The 19,222-nt window shown below is 37.5% G+C and overlaps 1 protein-coding gene across 5 annotated transcripts in view; it reads left to right on the top strand.

Moving 5' to 3' along the window:
* Positions 1 to 19,222, top strand: part of DOCK4 (dedicator of cytokinesis 4) — a 233,386-nt gene that overhangs the window by 104,540 nt on the left and 109,624 nt on the right. For all 5 annotated transcript variants that reach the window (XM_048300556.1, XM_048300554.1, XM_048300555.1 and 2 more), the window contains 4 exons: positions 6,946 to 7,027; positions 7,645 to 7,705; positions 9,579 to 9,711; positions 11,220 to 11,308. In XM_048300556.1, the coding sequence (XP_048156513.1) occupies positions 6,946 to 7,027; positions 7,645 to 7,705; positions 9,579 to 9,711; positions 11,220 to 11,308 (365 nt within the window). The remainder of the gene's footprint in view (positions 1 to 6,945; positions 7,028 to 7,644; positions 7,706 to 9,578; positions 9,712 to 11,219; positions 11,309 to 19,222) is intronic.

Genomic DNA, 19,222 nt, shown 5'->3' with positions numbered 1-19,222 from the left:
AAATACAGACTTGCTGCTTGGAAACCTCCAAATGGCATTGAATACATAAGAAGCCAGGTGGTGTTGGAGGAAGGGGAATTTTCTTAAATGCTGTTGTTTCCCTTGACTTTAACAATTCCTCCTGCTCTCTTCAGGTTTAATTTCCATATTTGGGGGAAAATACTGCAAATCTGGTTGTATCCATGCTGTTACCTTAGTCAGTGACTAGGATAATAATCAAAACTGTAATTCAGCTTAAAGGGTATGTAGGTCTGTGCACTGGTAATGCTGTGATGCAAAAATGTTTATCTGTGGTGGCAGACTAAGATCACTGAAGGCTCCAGCTTCTGGTATATGTTTTTTCTTCAGTTTTAAATACCTGCTGATAGATTCCTAAAAACAGTATTCTGTTTTTAAACTGTCATCTTCCTCTGGCTCCTGGTACGTCATGAAAAATAATTTAAAATTATTGCTTTCTCACTCTTTTAAGAAATGTGTGATGCCATCTTTCAGTTAAAATACAGCTGCAAATATCTAAAATAATGTTGGGTGTGTTCATAAAAACTGTAGTAATAAAAACAAATTTCTCAATGCTGTCTTCAGTTAATAAAGGGTAAAAGAGGATGAGAGCAGGAGCTTGATTTAGCTATATAAGTCTGTTTTACTTTTCCTCCAGTCTCCTTTTCTGCTTTCTCTTTTTCTTGTTAACTTTACATCTAGCCAAGGAAAATTGGGCTCCACTGCATAAATCTAGGAACATTCTTTGAACGTTTTTTTTCTTCTTCTTCCCTCATGTTGTCACCATGGGGCTAGGGGACAGAAAGATAAGCTTCAATGTACCATCATATGATTGTTTTATTTATTTTTGTTAGTATTTTTGCTTTGATTTTTATCTGAGATTGGCTGACATCTTATCTTTATAGTACTCATTCTTCCTTTTCTGTCCCCCTTTGCTTATTGCCTGTATTTTACAGTTAGAAATTTGGGAATGGTTTTTTAAGTACATAAAAGATGAAATACTGGGGCTGACTTGCTGTGGATCAGCTGGTACTGCTAAGTCATGTTGCCACATTTATCACTGTTATTTGCTGATTAAGGATATACTTTAGGCTTTATGATCTTTCAGTAACTTATGATATGTTGTACAATATTCCTCTGTATTTCACCACTAAGTATGAGGGTAACATTTTATGCCTGATCTGGGTTTTATGAAACTGTAAATGAAGTAAATTCAAATTGAAGTTCCTAATGAGCATCCATTAACAGTGTTCTGGAATGTAATAAACTTGAGGTGGTGAATTATGTGGCAGAATTCTCTCATTGCCCCTCATTATTTACTTTGGAAATCACTGTAAACTATTTTCAACTAGAGAGCATTTATAAAGATGTCTGAAAGTGGAGCTGTACTGAGAGCTATGACTGATGTCATAGTTTTGCCACAAGAATATGCCATGTGGTATAAATCTGGCTGGATTTTTTTTTTCAGTAGTGTGTTTATAAATCATACAGCAGGCAATCTGTCTAGACTGGTATCATGTGACTGGTAATATTTTCCTGCTAATACTAAGGAAATAGGGGTCACATATGAAAATATAACAGTTTTCAGCCATGTTTCTTTAAAATGCATCTGTTAAGCCTGCAGATTTGGAACACATTGTTACTCTGCTAATACATAAGAAGTTACAGTACAAAAATCCCTTGCTGACCTTCTTATTCTCTCCAGCATTAGATATTTCCTTATTTTCAGTGGGAAGACAGATGAGTTTAAATGTGTACAGCACGTTTAAGTGGTGAGATTGGTGCTCATAAAAAATGTGTTGTAGTCTAAACGAAAATCAAATAATCCTAATACAAAGAAGAGGTATTTCTGTGTTGCTGTGTGTACTTGCTGTATCTATGTATGTGTAGCTGACTGATGAGAAAACTGCTGTGCAGTAAGATACTAGCTCTAGATTTAACCCTCTTGAGATTTTTACTGCTGTTTGAAGCCAAGCTTTCAGATCTTGGGAAGTCTGTCTTTATTTTATGAAGGCTGTTTACTTTCCTTAGCACTTTTTCTAACCTGTTTGTCTCTACCGAAATCCTTTGAAATGGTATATAAATGCCCATGCTCTATGTACGTAGATATAACATTGCCATTTTTGTCTTGTAATCTTACAAGTCTAACTGCTTGCATTTGCTCCCTGGAAATGTTCAAAGATAACCATTTTTATCTGAGCTGTAACTGGTACTGTCATATGTTTCTAGTGAAAAAAAGGTATCATAAAGCACCAAACAAGGATTAAGTTGGGGGGTTTTTTGTTTGTTTGTTTTCTGGGGTTTTTTTTTAGTGGGGGGTTGGTTGTTTTTTTTTTTATTTGTTGGTTTTGGTTTGCTTTTTTTATTGGCACTGGGTGTCGCGGGTTCGGTTTGAACCGGGCGGAAACACCAATTTAGTGTAGTGGTTTGGTCCAAAATACTCATTACTGTTTATCTGCTGTGAGATAAGAATTAGGAGAAATGCAAAGCAGGCACCAAACTTGAAAGAATATAAAGAAGTTTATTAACAGACCTAAAAGAAGGAAAAAAAAAAAAATTATACCACCTTCAGAACTCTCCTCCTCCCCCCACCTTCCTCCCTTCTCCCACTGACAATGTGAAAAGACAACCCTTAAGATGTTCAGTCTGTTTACCACTTCCATAATAACCTTGTTTAGTCCATTTAGAAAGAGAAGTCTCTTCTTGCTCATGCTATGAAAACAGTATCACAATGAGACAGCCACCCACTTCCAAATATTGTTCAGTCCATTTAGGAAGAGGAGTCTCTCCGCCTGCGTGTGAGTCCTTTCCCCCGACTTGCAGCTTTTCCCGCAACTGCTTTTGAGGGTCCACTCTTGAAGTTTTTTGGGGTACAATTTTAAGGTTGAGCCGTTCAGAAACAAAAACAGAGGCCCTTCTCCTTCCCTGGGAGCAAAGGGTCTTCATCATCTTCATCGTTAGGACTACTCTGGGAGCATCTCTAGGAACTGAGGTTTTCTCCTTTCCCATTTGGAGCAAAAGTCCTCATCTGGTTCATCTCTAGGGATTGAGGTTTTCTCCTTTCCCGTTTGGAGCAAAAGTCCTCATCTGGTCCATCTCTCCCTGTCCAAACTTCTCATGAAATTACAGCTGCGTCAGCATCTGCCTATCTCAGCGCAGGTGCTTCTGCTTACGAGCTGAACACTCCACCCCCCATATCTTCATGGAATTACAACGGGATACTCTGATATATCATAGCTTCACAACAGAATTTCAGCTTTAAGCATCTCCTCTCTCTCTTCCCTCAGGTTTTCAGCTCTTCACAGCAATAAAAAGGGTTAATCTCACCTCGGCCTTGCAGCTTTGCAGCTGGAATGTTGAATTTTTCTTATCGCAGTGGAGAGGGGGGAGAGCCGAGCCGCTCCGGCTGCCCACGGCAAGGCAGTGGGGGGGGTTCCACGGCTGGAACAGGTCCATCGGCTCCAGGATGGCCATAGCCCGGCCTGGCCTGGCCCAAGCAGGGCCTGGCCGGGCCCGCTGGCCCCCACACGGGGCCCGCAGCCACCTGTGCCAGCGCCGGAAACGAGAGAGAGCTTGGAGGGGGAGTTTGCCTATTCTTAAATGTGGATCACAGAGGTGGTCACAACTTTAAGTGGCTTAGAGAATTGTCCATATTCAAACTGGCCAGCTGATAGGTTCTATCAGTTCCCAGAGGAAACTGTAAGCACCCCTTAGCAAGGACGTCCCTTCCGGGACTATGCTTGCTAACCTATGACACTGGGTCCTCTGCTTCAGTGAAACAAAATTTCAAATTCAAATGAGGGAAGTAGATCTGCATAACCATTACATATTGGTTGCAATCAGTATATTTCTTTGTGGCATCACAAAAGTCTTGGCTTTTAGTTGTGTTGTGAATCATAATCTCATGATCTGTGAGTATAAGTAGAGCTTGAAAATTTCATATTGTAGTGGACAGTGAATAGGAAGCTTTCAAAAGATGTGCCTTTGTTTGTGTGGAATGTAAATTTAATTAAATACAGAGTACACTCCCAGTTAAATATATTTCCCAGTTAACAGGTAAACAATGAAGTTTATGAATAGTATTTTTCTTTGAACCAACATATCTAGCATTTGTTTTAAAGGCAAATACATGGTGAAATGTGGTGTGTATATATATGTATGTATTACTTTTAAATTGTACAGACTGAAGATAAAGCGGTGAAATTCAGAATCACCTTTACTGGCCAAATTTTTATTGATGCGTACCAATGCACTGCAGGCTTCAGTGCACAGAAGCTGTATTAGTGCTGAAACAAAGACTTTTTCATTTGTATTTGATTTGGCATGGTGCCACACATAATGGGCTCCTAAAACTTTTATCTACTTTGGCAATATAATTAATAATTCTTGTTCAATGTACAGTAACTTTGTGTGAGACTTATAAACAAAGCTCTGCACTTTTTTTTTACTGTATTTTCCAATATTGCAAATGAGCTAAATTCTAAATGAAAGGGCATAATGATTTTGAAACCAGTTGTAAATCAACAGCAAAATACGAACTTGTTTCTCTGTAAAAATACACTTACATAAACAGTCTTTAAAACTCAATTTTAATGCTCTCATGGAGACCTAAGCTGCAGAAGTTTGCTGTATCATGAAACATGAATGAGAAAAATAGCATTTTGCTCAGGAAATAACATTTTCATGTACTTTGATGCGTGAGCTTAACTATTGTTCCTTAGGTTCTGCCTTTTAAGGCATCTGATAAAAAAGCTGTACAGCTGAAGATTGCACAAAAGTTTTCAAAGAATCACAGTAAGAAAGTTTTAAGTATTTACAGGTTCGGCCTGGATAGCTGGCACATAGAAACATAAAGCATTCTCCAGACATAGCTCTTAAGAAATGTGCTCCTGTGTGTGACAGTATCCTGGGTTGCGTCAAAAAGAACTTAGCCCGTTACTTATGGGAAGCGATCATCCCTGCTCAGCATTGGTCAGACCATGCCAGTTTTGGGTCCTTCAGTACAAGACCAATATTAATGAGCTGAAGTGAGTTCAGCAGAAGGCCTCACATTCTTTGTGGACAGGAGCTCCTGCCCTGGAACATGAGGTTGAGGCTGTGGGGCTTGTTCAGACTGGAGAAGCAGCAGTTTTGAGGGGAATTAAAATCACAGAATAATCATAGATGCATAGAATGTTTTGAGTCAGAAGGGACTTTTCTAGTTCAGCCCCCATGTGATGAGCTGGGACATCATTGCAGAATCATTAAGGTTGGAAAAGTCCTCCAAGATCATAGAGTCTTGGAGTCTTGCTGGTCAGAGCCCTGCACAATCTGACTGAATATTTCCATGGGTGGGGCATCTATTACCTCGCTGGAAAACCTGTTCCAGTATTTTACCGCTGCCATTGTAAAAAAATTCTTTCTTATTTCTAATCTGAATCAACCCTCTTTTAGTTTATAATCATTACCCCTTGTTCTGTGGCAACAGTCCGTGGTAAAAAGTTTGTCCCCATTTACCTACAGAAGATCAATAACATCAACAGTGCATGGTGGGACAATGAGAGACAAGGGATATACAATGAAGCAAGAGAATGTGCATCTGGATGTAAAGAAAAAATTGAGGACAGTCAGACACTGGAATGGGTTTTTCAGAGAGCCTTTGTGGTTTCCATAGCTGAAGGTTTTCATGACCCGCCTGGCTGAAGCTCTCAGCAAGCTCATCTGACCTTACAGCCGACTCTGCTTTGAGCATGAGTTTGGACAGAGAGGCCCTTTGAGGTCCCTTTCCATGTGAATGACTGATTCTGTGAATGATCGATGCAGATTTTCTACAAGGCAAATGCTGGTGCAATAAAGATTTAATTAGTCTCTATTGAGCTGGATCTTATCCAACATATTCCTAGTGATTTTCCAGCTAGATTTTGAAAAACTATGCTTGATATAGAGCAGTGGTAAACCATGTTTAGCTTCCGGAACAAGGAGAAGATGTGGATACAGCTGAGAAAAAAAACTTGTTGTACTTAGGAAATTTTATTTCTGATTTGACCATTACAGGACATCCAGACTCGTGTCTGGCCAGATGGAGCTGGAGGTGAGAGGGTGAGGGGAAATGTATATAACACTTACTTGCCTTTCCCATCTTCCACATTTATCATTACAGAAATGTGATTGTTACATTTCTTGTGAGGCCTCTTGTCTTAGAGAAAATTATCCAAAGCATGGAAAATTTGCTTTTTCATCATATTGCTGTACATGAATTCCCAGGTTTGCTTAGAGATTATCCATAAATCCTACTATCTAATGGAAATATTTCAAAAAGTAATTTCTCTTCCAGTGAGGTCTTGTGCCCTCTTCTATTTGGAAATAAGAATTCTCTGCACCTCCCTACTAGCAGTATTGGTACTTATATCAGCTGCAGCATTTAACACCTCACTGTCGATTGCAAAACAGGATTTCAAAAATGAAATTTTCCCTGCTGGAACTTTCAAGACTCTTTACAAAACTGCTAAAATCAGTGTACTGTAGTGAGAGTTTTTAATAGAGTTGCGTAAGAAAAATGTCTCCTACAATCATCATCCTACATATGAAAAAGAATATTGGTTGAATACAAGCATGGTGATGTTGACATTTGTTTAGCAAGAATCAATACCAACTTACTACACATCTAATTTTAGTTTTAGGATAAATGGATTTTATTGCTTGTGTTTCTGTGTACTAGGATATACAATATCATTCTTCCAAATGACAATCAGTCTTCTATTTTGTATTGCGATTTAGTAATTTTGTTAGGTGATTAAGTTAATCACTGCCCTTCACTTGTGTCTCCCTTTTTTTTATTGAGACTTTCAGAAAGAAATTGTTTCATTCGTTTGTATCTTGAGGAAGGTTGCATCTGAAAATAAGATCAAAATGAGATCTGCTTTTGCTGTAGTGTTGTTCAACATATCTGTCATATTTGTTTTCTTACAGTGAAAGATTTTTTTTAAGACTGAATAGAAATGGTTTGCCAAAATGTCCAGAAAAGCCTGAAAGACACTGTTCTCTCTTTGTGGTGAGTTCTTCCTAGTCTCAATCTTTTTTTGTGCTAGATGTTGAAAATAGAAGTTGGATTAAATTGTTATTCTGTGGTTGACTCAGAACTGCTCCCTAAGCTTGTACATTGCTATGAACATCAACTCAAAGGGCTGGTTTGAGGGGCTGAAGGGTATGGGTGAAATCCCAACTTGAAAGTTTTCTGGCAGTATGTGGACACTCCTTGGACTTCCACACAGGCGTATGTACTGGTCGTTCTCTCTGCAACAAGGACCAGTTATGTTTCCTCCTTGTACTTTTTACACCCAAACGATTGTTTGTGCAGCACTTGCTGTACTTCCAGAATATTTGGAATTGCACAAATGCATCACTGCTTTTCAAGGCACACAACAAGTCTCTTGTGCCCTCCCACTGATTTTGCTACATTACAGGAAATTCTAACCATGATATTTTAGGACACTCATTTTGAGTGCATGACTGCCAATTTAAAGTGTTGAAGGGATTTGTCAATGCTGTATAAATGAACTCACTGTTCATTTATCACTTTCACTGGCAGCGAAAGCAGTGTGTACAGATCTCTTTAAATGTCGCGTTTTAATCAGGAGTCATAAATAATGAGGTTCTGATCTTGTGCAGGATTTGGGTAGCAGTGAACTCAGGAAGGACATCTATATCACTGTGCACATCATCCGAATAGGTAGGTATAATCTTGTATTTGTTAGACATGTGACAGTAAATAAAAGAAAACTGCTTGGAGCTAGCTTTTGGGTTTTTTATAATAGCTAGACTTCTGAATAAATTTTTGGAAAAGAAAATGCCCGAGTTTTGTTGGAAAAATTGCTTTGGCTTTCTCAGCATTGTTTTATGTTATTTATCAAGTATACTGCTAACTGAGTTTAGAGGCAGTATACTTTGTTACTATCACAAAACAAAATGAAAGTGTCAAATATGAACTGTGCTAAGATGATGGAGTTGTCATTGGGGAGTCCATTCTTGTAATTTCAAGCATCCTTTGAACAAAGAAAAACTTGCCTGGACGTTTAGTGTACCTAATTTGTATATAATACCTGATGTATATCTGAAATTGTTCAGATGAATTTTGTCTTCTCCCTGACTGCTTTAGAAAGGGCGAGAGGGAAAAATGGACAATATTTCATAAAAATTTTAATCTCTGATGCTGCAGACAGATATCAAGTCCTCTAGGAAAAAGTGGAGAAGAAAAGTGTACATTTGTGTTAGGTACTTATTTTAAGAAGTTATCCTCTGGGCTGTACTGATGTGAAACAATAATCTTTGGGTCTGCTTCTGATATCTTAGATATATTGTTTTCTTTGTAAATTGCTTCTAGTTGCATCAGTACAGTGCTAAATATAACTCTTTTTCCTATTTTTGAAAGACATTTTGGTTTGAAGTATAGTTGCTGTAACTTGTGCTGAGTTCAGAAACAACTTCTTACAAAGTAAGCTTTATTTTATGACTTTGAGAAATAATTTTCCTTGCGTTTTTATGATGATTTGATATTTCATCAAAATACAGTGTTTTGTTTTTATTGGCAAGGTTTTAGAAAAGATATGGTAAACTCTGATTGTAAGTACCATTAGAAGAATAAATATTTTAAAGAATATTAAAGAGTATGATTTTTCCAGTTGTATAATTTTTAAATATATTCATAGTCAAGTTTATACATGAACCACTGAAATATTAAAAAGTTAAAATAACATTCATCTGCTTTATGGTGTGAAAATGAACCATTATTCTACAAGCTGCTGTGATGCATAGGGATATTTGTGGGAGACATTGCCCTGCAGCAGCTGCAGCCATAGGGGTTTTTTTTGTCAGAAATTAAGACTTGGTGGGAAAGATACATAGCTGCTAGTGCACAATTGAATAAAATGGATAGAAAGAGGGCAGTTTCAAATGCCAGGAACACAGCAAGAAGATTGATAAATTGTATTTAAATCAAATAGAAAAGGCCTAGAAAAAACATCTTGTTTCAAATCTCTTTCCCTTGACTGCCTTCTTTCTTTCCTTACCATAAATTGTTCTTCTGCTCTTTGTCATCTTTTCTCCCTGTGTTTCATCTCTTCTTCTTCATTCTTCTGCAACTGGTCAGTTATCTCCTTGCTTTCCAGTTGCCTATAAGGAAACAGCATTTGATTACTAAATTGTAATGGCTCAATCACAACACCTCTCACATAAATGATGGGTAGCAACAGGCACAGTAAAATAATTCTTACGAGACTGTGAATGTTGAACACTGTCATGTCTGAGCTCTAAATTTAATTTGATAGTGTCATGAGGTTTCTATGACTGGGTATTACAAAGTGGGTGTTTGTTGAGTGGGGGTCATGAGAGGATGAGGAGAAGCTCTGGTCTGAGACCTTTCAAGATCACCACATATTGAGTGGGCTTGCTGTACCATTTGTTATCTGAGTGTAGTATAAAGATGGATCAGGTTCCCAACGAGAGTATACTTGGCATTGTCTGAGCTGGATTGCTTGCTGCCTCCCTTCTGTGGTTTGGAGAGCAGTTCCATGGATTATGCATCAAATATGTGTTTTGTTTGGCAGGACGAATGGGAGCTGGAGAAAAGAAAAATGCCTGCAATGTACAATATAGACGGCCCTTTGGCTGTGCAGTTCTCAGTATTGCAGATTTGCTGGCAGGAGATTCAAAGGATGACCTCGTCTTAAAAGTCTACATGTAAGAAATGGTTTTTTTCTTAATTTTTGAAAGTACCTTAGAGTCATTTTGCATCAGAATCAGTGGGGTTAAGTGCAGTGTGAGTAAATAGCTCTACCTCCTTTCTGTTCCAAAAATGCACAGTAGCTGTTTTTTTTGGTTTTTTGGGTTTTTTTTATCATAGTGTGGAAATTTTGGCTAGTTCTACAGGTGTGTTTATAAAGTGGGATGATATTAAAGATAAAGGCTGCATCTTTTTAGGTATTGGTGTATGTTTTGGCATTTTTAACATTATTCTGGAACTCTCTTATTATGGTAACATAAAGCGCTTTTAGGACTTATTTAAGTGCCTTGTGCTGCCTAGGCATCTTGTGGAAGTACTTTGTAACTACAGAAAAAAAGCAGGCAGAGTATCTTTTTGTGAAATGAAGCAACTATATAATGGGAATAACAAAAATATAAAAGGCAGTTAGTGCTGGAGAATGAAAAATCAAAAGTAGATTTAAAAATGAATGCTTGATTAAATAGTGTATTTTGGCTGATAGCAATTGGAAGAAAGTTCAATTTTCTAGTAGCAACTCAATGTATGTAATTTCCTGCTGATCTTGGACATTACAGTAGGAACTGTTTCGTGGAGTGGTCTATTCTAACTACCTATACCTGGGACACACCATGTGCACGAGAAAGTTCTGCCCCTCCTAGGGATAGCACTCAAATCTTGAAGTCATGGATGTCTTTCCTCTGTTTCCATCTGTCTTGAGTTAGAACTGCTGAAATCAGTGCTGCAGAAAAACAGTTTAATGTAACAGTGGACAGGTGGGCTGGCTCTTACTTAGACTCCCAGAACATTTAAGTCACATAAGTGTTCACTATTGGTTAACAAATTGTTAGGTTTGTCTGCCTATTATATTTTGTTTTTTTTTAAATTTTACCTGCTTGTTTTAAAATAACAAAAACAATGGAAGAAGAATTATCACTAGAAACCAGATTTAATGCTAAGGCTAACTCAAGTCTAAACTTTTGAAAAGTGATCATTAGAACATTTTCCTTATGGAAAACCAGGTATTTTCTAAATGTATACTGAAATGTACTTTGCTCTTTCACTGACTACCTCCTGCAGATCACAAACTTTTAAAGTAACTTTGAAGTGTATAGCACAGATTCTTCTGTCTGCTAAGACCAGCTCTGGGTCCTGTGTCTCCTTTCGAGCGTCACAAGATAGGTTTCTGTGTGGGTTAGCCCTGAAGGATAGATCCATACAGAAATGAACTTGGTCATGGCTGAGTTCCTCAGCATAATTGTTCCTATCTTTCTCCCATCCTTTGCCACACGAAGCAGGTATTTCATGGTGCCTTTCTCAAATGGTAAGGGCACTCTTTCCATTGAGACAGGCAGTTTCATGGGGCTTTAGCTCCTATTGTGTTATTTGTTTCATGAGCTAAAGAGGATTTATTTAGGGATATGTTGTGAAGTTGGTCTGATAAACTTGTGTTCCCATTTCAGAATTAAAAAAGTTATCATTTTTCTAGGTGCAACACAGAGAGTGACTGGTATCAGATCCATGAAAATATCATTAAAAAGCTGAATGCGCGTTACAACTTGACAGGCTCCAATGCAGGTGAGTAATTTGCCACCTTTCTGTTTGCATTCTTAGGGGTTTCTTAGTTTGCAAATGAAGTAGCTCTATTTTAGAAGGACTAACATCTATGGAAGAAACATTTTTGCACATAGAGAAAAATAGTCAGATGAAAATGTACAATGCTGCTGTTCATGTGCACATTTAATAATAAAAAGTCACTGAACTTTCGTCAAGGAACTATTTAATGTAAACTTTTATTCTGAGGAGTTTGCTGGAGTTCAGTTCTGGAGCTGATCAAATTATTGATCTGTATTGCTTGACATTTCTGCTTCACATTTTCATCAGGAATATAAAATTTGCCATTGACATTACTGTCGTGTTTTAGGAATGGTATTCCCCAATTTAGTACTCACACTAAAAAGAAAACCACAAGCCACTCTTCTCCCCCCGCAGGTGGGATATACAGAAAGGCAGAGATCCTGGGATGACAACTTACTGTAAAGAGCAATGAGATAAGAAAAAGAAACAGCAGCAACATTAATAACAAAAGTGTACAAAAGAGGGTGATTCACATGCAAAATGTGAATGGGCAACAGTCAGCAATGGTGGATGAGTTTGCCCCTCCCTCCAGGCTTTTTCTTGACCTGAAGCCACACCACTCCTTCCTGGAAGCCAGAGTTCCTTGGTTCCACAGCATCGATGATGTAGCTGGTATAGAATAGCAACCTAGACACGCCCACAGGGCTCCAGGCTTCACCCCCTCGTGGCTGAGGCCAGAACAAGTATATATTAAACTTCAGAAAAAAATGAATGTGCAGTCTGCATTCTTACTGGTAGCTTTGAATTCCAGCTGAGCAAGATGCAGAGTTGTAATTTAAGAACTTGCCAGTAGTCCTCCACAGTCAGCTGTATGTTACTGGAACTGTCACTGAAATAAATTTGTGTGTGAGACTTAAGGAAACAAAGCACAACTGAGCTTTGTTATTATGAGATGGTGGTTTGACTCACAGAAGATGTTGAATTTGCATTTTTTGTTTTCTTTTTTAATATCAACTTGCTAACTTTTTCTGAATTCTGTAATTCAAAGATGGAGTCAAACTTGAAATGAAACCTGAAATGGAGGCTTATGAGTCTATTGTCCCTATATTCAAATGTTGGTTTTCCCTGTGAAATGTTGATTAGTTGAAATATGACTATAGAAAAATCTCATTTTGAAGGTTCCGGTATATTGTATTTGTAATGTCTTTCATGTAGTAGGCCTCATGCTTCTTTACCTAACTATATATTGCAGGCTTCTTTAACTTGATTTCAAGCATAATGTTTATTTTGAAAATGTATGTTTAACAATCTTTAGTGGACAACCAAGAAGCACATAAAACCTCATGTTATTTATCAAGACTGAAGTTATATATTTAACCATTTCTAATTCTATTATTTTCTCATATAACATGGCCATATATATATATATTTAAGGTTTAGAATATCATAGATCTTATTGGACAAGAAATATAAAAATCATGTACTGCAAATAGAAGAGTACATTACTGAGTAAGTTTAATGTTTAAACATTAACATGCTTCTTAAATATGTTAATGATATTCATCAAGAAGAAACTTATTCTTGGTTGTTCTGACTGTCCATGCAATATATGCTTACTCTGTGATACATTGCTAATCTTATTTTTCTCTCAAGAAATGTCATAGTTAAATGTGCAGTTCTTAGGAGACATTGGATAAATTTGAATACTCTTAATTATGTGAATATTCAACATGAAAGACATTGCACATTAATTTTTTCGCAGGGGTTGCAGGGGGCTGGAAACTAAAGGTAAATGGAAGATTAGTTACATTTTGAAAAAGTTTGTCAGAGTAGGGGAGGCAGAGAGGGAAGATCAGCACAGAATTCCAGTAGTAGATGTGAAGGTTGGAGAGAGAAGGAGGAAGTGAGCAGTAATGCTACTTAGAGTACCGAGCAACTGAAAGATAAACTATGGAAGGCTATTTATATCACACACACGAAATTCATTCTCCTGTGACTCCTTAGCAGCCTTAAAAAGCACTTGCAAGGTTTTAGCAATATGTTCGGATACTTCTGCTGACACCTCATGGAAAATATTGTTGTTACACTACTTCTTATTTTTCATTTGCTGTCTTTTTCTGTGATAGTGTTGAGTGGCTGGTTCTGAAGCCTCATTAGCTTCGGCTATCACCTTGTTGTTGTCAAAAAAGGATAACACCTTGCATTATAGGAGAGAGAGAGGTCTTTTCTCTCCTTTAGGAACTGTTGTAGGTATGAGCCAGATGTAGGAAAACTTGATTTTTTGGTTTATGTCACACTTGTCCTTTTCAAATCACCTTGAACATTTAAAAAAGACTTAGAAAGGAAGCACGGTAAAAATAACAAACAGCAAAGATGCTTCAGACTGTTGTTTATTCTCTAGGCTTGTTCCCTCTTCATATTCCTTTACAGTTTCTTTCAAGTCATGAGATTTTACAAAGTCTTTAGTTTACACAAATTGTTGTGTCTCCCTGCTAAAATAGTTTATCAGATAGTTCATAATATTCTTCAGGAAAAAAAAAAATCTTTCAGTTTTTGGGGCAATCTAAAAAGGAACTCAAAATGTACTTTGAGTGTCCTGCTTTAAAATGCATAGTGACAGACTATAGCGTTTGTATTTGCCACTCAACCCCCCACTCCCAAACACCTACTTTTTCTGCTTCAGCTCATGATGGTTCTTAAGTATAGAGTCCTCTTGCATCTTTTTCTCAACTTGTGTCTAAAAAGGATCAAATAAAGGCAAATGACTTTTGCTTCTTAATAAAGCCCAGAAAGGAGCAGGGGACAGATGTTCATCCCCTTACCTCTTCTTGGTGGTGCAGGAATGGAAAGACACACTCTCATGGAAAATTTAGTATCCTTTGCTGAAGTGAGAACTGGAATATGTTTTCTGCATGAATTTCCAATCTAACAGAGAGTGGAGTAGCAGGTAATGGATGCAATTCCCATTCACCACTGGTCTTTGCAGCTGGTGTGAGGTATCACATTACTAGAAAACACCTGGTTCCCTATTGTAGGAGATCAAACCATTATTGCAAAGGCCAAATTGTACAACATTTGCTGCATTCAGTAGCATTGTTATTTCTTACACTGCGTTTATGGTATTTGTGGAATGTCATTATTAAACAAACCAGGCTTTAATAATTTCTGGAGCAGAGCTGGCTGTAAAATCTATTTTTTGCATAATATTTTTTTCTTAGAATTAGAAGCTGATTACTTTGTTTTAAAATGCAAAAAGCAGTGGAAAAAATAATATTCCTGCATGTACGTCACACTTAATTGCATCAGTTTTATGAGGAGAATAGCACATTTCTATTTTTGTATCTGTAGAATCAGAGATCTGATTTGGAAAAGGATTTTCAGTCAGTCTTCCATGTCCCAGATGAGCATGCTAATTGCTTGGCTTCTCCAACTTCCCCGCAGCAACTATTCAACTTCGTATATGATCTGAAAATATTCATGGTGCCATGGGGAAAGTGGAAGTGGCTCTAAAGCCTTCTGAGTAGAGCATGATTTTCTTAAGTGTGATCTGTATTCATGTCCTCTTACCAAATCCTACAGAGGAGAAAGCCTGGATCTCATGTTATGTACGAATATTCTCCCCAATGGGTTACCTGATAAAAATAATATTTAAATATTGATGAAATGCACTACAAATTTGTTTTTCTTAACGTTCCTATGAAAAGAAAGACTGAATAACTTACTTTTAAGGATTTGCAGGACATTCTGTTTTGCTCTGCTTTTTCCATTAGGCTCTGAATAGTCTCAAGTGTAAGCTTCTCTGTAAATGCCGATTAGGATTTCCTTATAAGAAGTCTTGAAAAGTTGCATGTGCCTGATGCAGTAATTCTTGGGAGCTGAGAAAAGGATACGTGTGCTTTTCAGTTGTGACAGCAAAGGAGGTGAAAATCCTTTCATGTTCTATAGAGATTAAATTACTGATATAAGAAATTATAAACACATCTAGCTGCTTTGTAGCTTTGAACTCTTGTGTGGATTCCATGAAAATAACTAATGAGATGGGAAAGTCTTTCCCTGTGCCGTTATCTTGGAATGTTCTGATGAACTAGACGAGTGATGTAACTTAATTGCATTTTTACTGAATGCAGTGTGATGTATTCTGTGGTAGCAATGCCAAACTTTGCAACTCCACTGGAAACACTTTTAATTATACATTAATTTATGTGAGTGCTTGAAACTAGAATGCCCCGACTGAAGCATGGAGGACTTGAAACCCATGTGTTGACAGATATTTGCTAACAATATCATGAGGAAAGACAATCTGTCATCTTAAGGAGGAAAGTTATTCATCAGATCATACAGTAAGTTAGGCTGGAAGGGTCCTCAGGGATTTGTGGTCCAACAACAACTGAAAGAGAAACCAACCTCAAAGTGAGATCTAACATTTTTGAAGTTCAGTGAGGTTGCTCATTCAGAGGCAAATACTTTAAATTTTAATTCAACCAATCTAAAGTAAGTTTCATAAAACATCCTTTGGTTTAGGGAACTATTTTCACCTCATATGTGGGACTTTTTTCCCTCAGTATACCTGTCAGTTGCCACTAAGTCAGTCTGGCTCAGTGGTAATATAAGGCTTGGTCAGAAAAGACGTGAGGTAGATGAGCCCAGTGTATGAACTCATCTGACAAGATGCAAGTTCTGAGACAAGTATGGCAATGGAGATGGTTAGAAACAGTGATATGGGCTTTGGGGTCTTCTCATGCCTATTTACCTGGGTTCAGCAGCCCCTTGGCACTCTAATGATATCCTTTCTCCATGGTTACTGTCAAACACTGAGAAATTTAAAGAAACGTATACTGGGTCTGTTTGATTTCCCATTTCACATAAAGTAAGCTTTGGCTTACAAATTCCTTGATGTGGAGCAGGAAGCCTGTTAGAGTCACTGTTTACCTTGCAGGGGAGAAACTGCAGAGGCCCCTTAATCTAGGAGCATAATTTTTTCACACTTGTAAAATGAAAAGCTACAAGAGATCAAATGCAGCAGGGAATCGGTAGCTCAGTATAAGTTTACAATATTTCTAGGAATAGAGCTGTGGTAACTGAAAGTCTTTTCTAGACACCCGAAGAAATGTGACTATGTTTGCATGAGACTACCCCAGCAGTTCACAGCGTTACCACACTCAGAGTTGTTGCAATGAGATCTTTTTCCTGTGAATCAGCGCAAGAAACGTCAGATGGGAAACTGAATGTGTATCCCTGCTAGAGACAGCTATGAGTTTTAGCCAAAAAGAAAGCATAGGCTTACAGTGGAGAATTGACTGGAGCAGTGACTGGGAAACAGTGAGGAGGAATGATAGCAGGAGCAGTAACATGAACTTGACAAAGAAGGTAAAACAGAATGAAGTACGTAACTCTTAGGTAACTCCTGGGCATATAATTAATCACAGAAAAGTTTCCAATGTTTGTATTTTATCTACAGGGTTCTCAGGTGTCAGCGTTGCTTTGAAATGTATTTTTTATCTTCACATCACTTAACATTTAAATAGCAAGTGCATTGCTTAGTTACTCTAGTTCTAGGACAAGTTATAAATCTGTCATTTTTAATCTTTGTTTTGTGACAAGGAGATTATGCGTATTCCAGTCTGATGTGTTTAAGAACTAGTTGTCACTGAAGGCTGCTGTTTAAAATACCTTTAAAATAGGAATACTGCTCATGTATGCTTCACTAAGTATACAGCTAATTAAGGCATTCTTTTTTGTTCTCAAAAAATGCTAAAGCCAAAAAATTAGACATATAAAGAATTTTGCACATGAAGCGTTGTTCCAAGATCATTCGGCCCTGAAGAGATAAGGGTGTAATGGAGTTAAATTCATGTTGTTCTCTTCACTGTTGCTAAAAGATTTGTTTTTAGAGAAGAATGAAAAATGTGCCATGGTGATACTGTCAGGGGCATCTTACATTCAGTAGAAACTATGACTTGTTGTTCGAGTCAGTACTGCAATTATAGAATGATAGAATGGTTTAGGTTGGAAAAGACTCTTAAGATCATTGAGTCCAACCATTAACCCAGCACTGCCAAGTAGGTCTTGTAAATATCTCCAGGGATAGTGACGCAAGCACTTCTCTGGACAGCCTTTTCCATGCTTGACAACCCTTTTCATGAAGAATTTTTTCCTAATATCCAATCTAAAGCTCCCCTGGTACAACTGGAGGCAGTTTCCTCTTATTGCTTGTAACTTGAGAGTAGAGACAGAGCCCCACCTCCCTGCAACCTCCTTTCAGGTAGTTGTAGAGAGTGATAAGGTCTCCCCTCAGCTTCCTTTTCTCCAGGTTAAACAACTCCAGCTCCCTCAGCTGCTCCTCATAAAAATTGTGCTCCAGACCCTTAACAAACTCTGTTGCCCTTCTCTGGACATACTCCAGCACCTCAATTTTCTTCCTGTAGTGAAGAGCCCAAAACTGAGCACAGTATTTGAGGTGTGGCCTCACCAATGCCAAGGACAGGGGAACAATCACTACCCTGGTCCTGCTGGACACACTGTTGCTGTACGTGATTCAAGTGGCACCCAATTTAAACCCAGAAATTCCTAACTAAGGCGGCATAAGCTAAGGCTACATAATAACAATAGCTGGTTCATATTTCAATCTTGGAGTTGGGTTATGTTTTTATAAACCTTTTCCTAAAATTTGTTCTACTTGTTGGGAGTATTGATTTTCCTTGTTTTATCTACTAAAAAAATAAAAACTCATAACACTATTTCAAATAATGAATTATAGAATATATATGCATGATTTTAGTGCCTTCAAAGAATCTATTTACAAGTTCTTCACAATTGTTACCTAGGTTCTTATGTTGGTGGGGATTTGGTTTTTAACATTTTGTTCAGGCACCTGTTAAACATCTGTTTCCTTTGAAAAAAGATGCATAATTGGAATGCAAGTAGCTAAATTCCTAATACAATTCTGTTTGCATGAAGTGCTACACTTCATGAAGGAGAAAATGTGTTTCCTTGGAACCTTTTGTCTGTTATTTGCACTAGAAGCAATATAAAACACTTAAATTCTCAAAATGGTGTATTTTGCGCACTCCATAATATTCTAGCTAACCATCCTGTTGGTAAAAATGTAATTTTAAAATGCAAGATGGTTCACCTTTGCAATATAACACTGTAGTGTGCAAATGGATGCTAACGTGCCCTGTGAATTGTTAATAGAAAAGGGCAGCCGTGGGCTTGCTAAGGTAAGAACTGGAGACATTATTTCTGAAATCTATTGTCTTTATATGGAAGTTAGGCTAGGTGCTTATAATATTAATTTAGCCTTTTGAGGAAATACTTGAGGTTCTACCATCTACCCTGTAAAAAAATTCCAAGCTAGCTTTCCTATGACAGTTAAATGTAATTTGCATTTAAGTGTTTATGTTCCATTTGAAGAAGAAAATATCCCTACTTTATACACTTGAGGGCATTTCTGACAAAAGTCTTGGGTACAGGAGCTCTGAGAAAGCTGTCACAATGTTGCAATGGCATTCATGCATTCTTCTTTTACTGAGCTAAACCCCAGAATTAAAGCTGAGGAAAAGAAGAGTTTGGAGTTTCCTTTGATAATTCAAATTAATCAGAATGAAGTCTTCAAAAAGGCCATCAAGGACAGAATCTACCTCTCCTTTTTAATCTGTCTATTCCCAGACTGTAATTTGTGGGATTTTCTACATAAAGTTTTTCTGTGGCCAAGATTTATACAATTATTTGTCCCAGATCATGTTAAATCAATAAATCATTTGTTTGCCAATAACATTGTGAAAATCTACTGGTTTTACCTTTGCACTTAAAATGCTACTGGAAATGGGAACACCTGTAAACCTTCAGAAAACCCTTAACACCTTTAGGCAGCTTTATTTGGACACATGCCTCATTTTATTACCTTTCTTAAAA

Source organism: Corvus hawaiiensis, chromosome 4, assembly GCF_020740725.1.
Source record: "Corvus hawaiiensis isolate bCorHaw1 chromosome 4, bCorHaw1.pri.cur, whole genome shotgun sequence".
Lineage (NCBI taxonomy): Eukaryota > Metazoa > Chordata > Aves > Passeriformes > Corvidae > Corvus > Corvus hawaiiensis.
The sequence above is the reverse complement of the archived record's forward strand: the minus strand, read 5'-3'. Positions and strand labels throughout refer to the sequence as shown.